At 44.4% G+C, this 952-nt stretch overlaps 1 protein-coding gene across 1 annotated transcript in view; it reads left to right on the forward strand.

The window, feature by feature from the left end:
• Mgat4d (MGAT4 family member D) overlaps nt 1–360 on the forward strand; it is a 29,896-nt gene extending 29,536 nt beyond the window's left edge. The window contains exon 11 of the mRNA XM_050161583.1: nt 338–360. Within this exon, the coding sequence (XP_050017540.1) occupies nt 338–360 (23 nt within the window). The remainder of the gene's footprint in view (nt 1–337) is intronic.
• Nucleotides 361–952: the final 592 nt, after the last annotated feature.

The raw sequence follows: 952 nt of genomic DNA on the forward strand, positions 1-952 counted from the left end.
CTTCCCCCTCCCCCAATTAAGTCCCCCTCCCTCGTCAGCCCAAAGAGCAATCAGGGTTCTCTGCCCTGTGGGAAGTCCAAGGACCACCCACCTCCATCCAGGTCTAGTAAGGTGAGCATCCAAACTGCCTAGGCTCCCACAAAGCCAGTATGTGCAGTAGGATCAAAAACCCATTGCCATTGTTCTTGAGTTCTCAAACTCACCAAGGCCAGCTGGCCTGGGTCTGAAAAAGCCTGGGATAAAACCGGACTTGCTGAACATGGCAATTTCTTAAAATTACTGCAACATGCTCAACAGGGAGTGTGCCTTTGGCTGACAGGCATGTGCTTTTCTATAGCTGTTGATGCTGTGTTTGTGTGAAGCCCTTCTTGTTCTTCACAATGAGCTGCACACCGCTCCACTGACTTTGAACTTCAGTTAAGCAATGATTATTTTTTCTCTGCTGTTTGCGATAAGGTCTCACTATGTAGCTCAGGCTAGCCCCAATTCCGATCCCTCTGTCTCCGTCTCCAGAGTGCTGGGATTGCAGGTGAGCATCGCCAACAATTAGCTTTTTCAAACGGACGTACTGTGTGCCCTGCCGCATGCACTGCTGCAGGCCTTGCTGCGTGCATTACTGTAGCTGCAGCTGGCAGGCAGCAAGTAATAGAGAAAAAGGATGAAAATGCATTCGGTAATAATTATTTAAGACTCTGCCCTTGACTTTTATTAAAGAACCAAGTACATTTTTTTGCCTTTTCTTCAACACTGTCATGCTTTTCTTTTTCTTTTCTTTTAGATGTAAAGATATGTATGACAATTTTCCCTTAGAATGTGAGCGTAGAAAAATCATTTTCCCCCAATTTTTTGGCCCACAGGCTGTTTTTGCTACTATCACACAAAATTCTAACCTATTTTTATGTGAACTGGAATACCTACATTATTATATACTGGTAGCTAAATTTCTGTGCTT

The sequence above is a fragment of the Alexandromys fortis genome, unplaced genomic scaffold (assembly GCF_014885135.2).
Source record: "Alexandromys fortis isolate MF-2015 unplaced genomic scaffold, M_Fortis_MF-2015_v1.1 scaffold_127, whole genome shotgun sequence".
In the NCBI taxonomy this organism is placed as follows: Eukaryota; Metazoa; Chordata; class Mammalia; order Rodentia; family Cricetidae; genus Alexandromys; species Alexandromys fortis.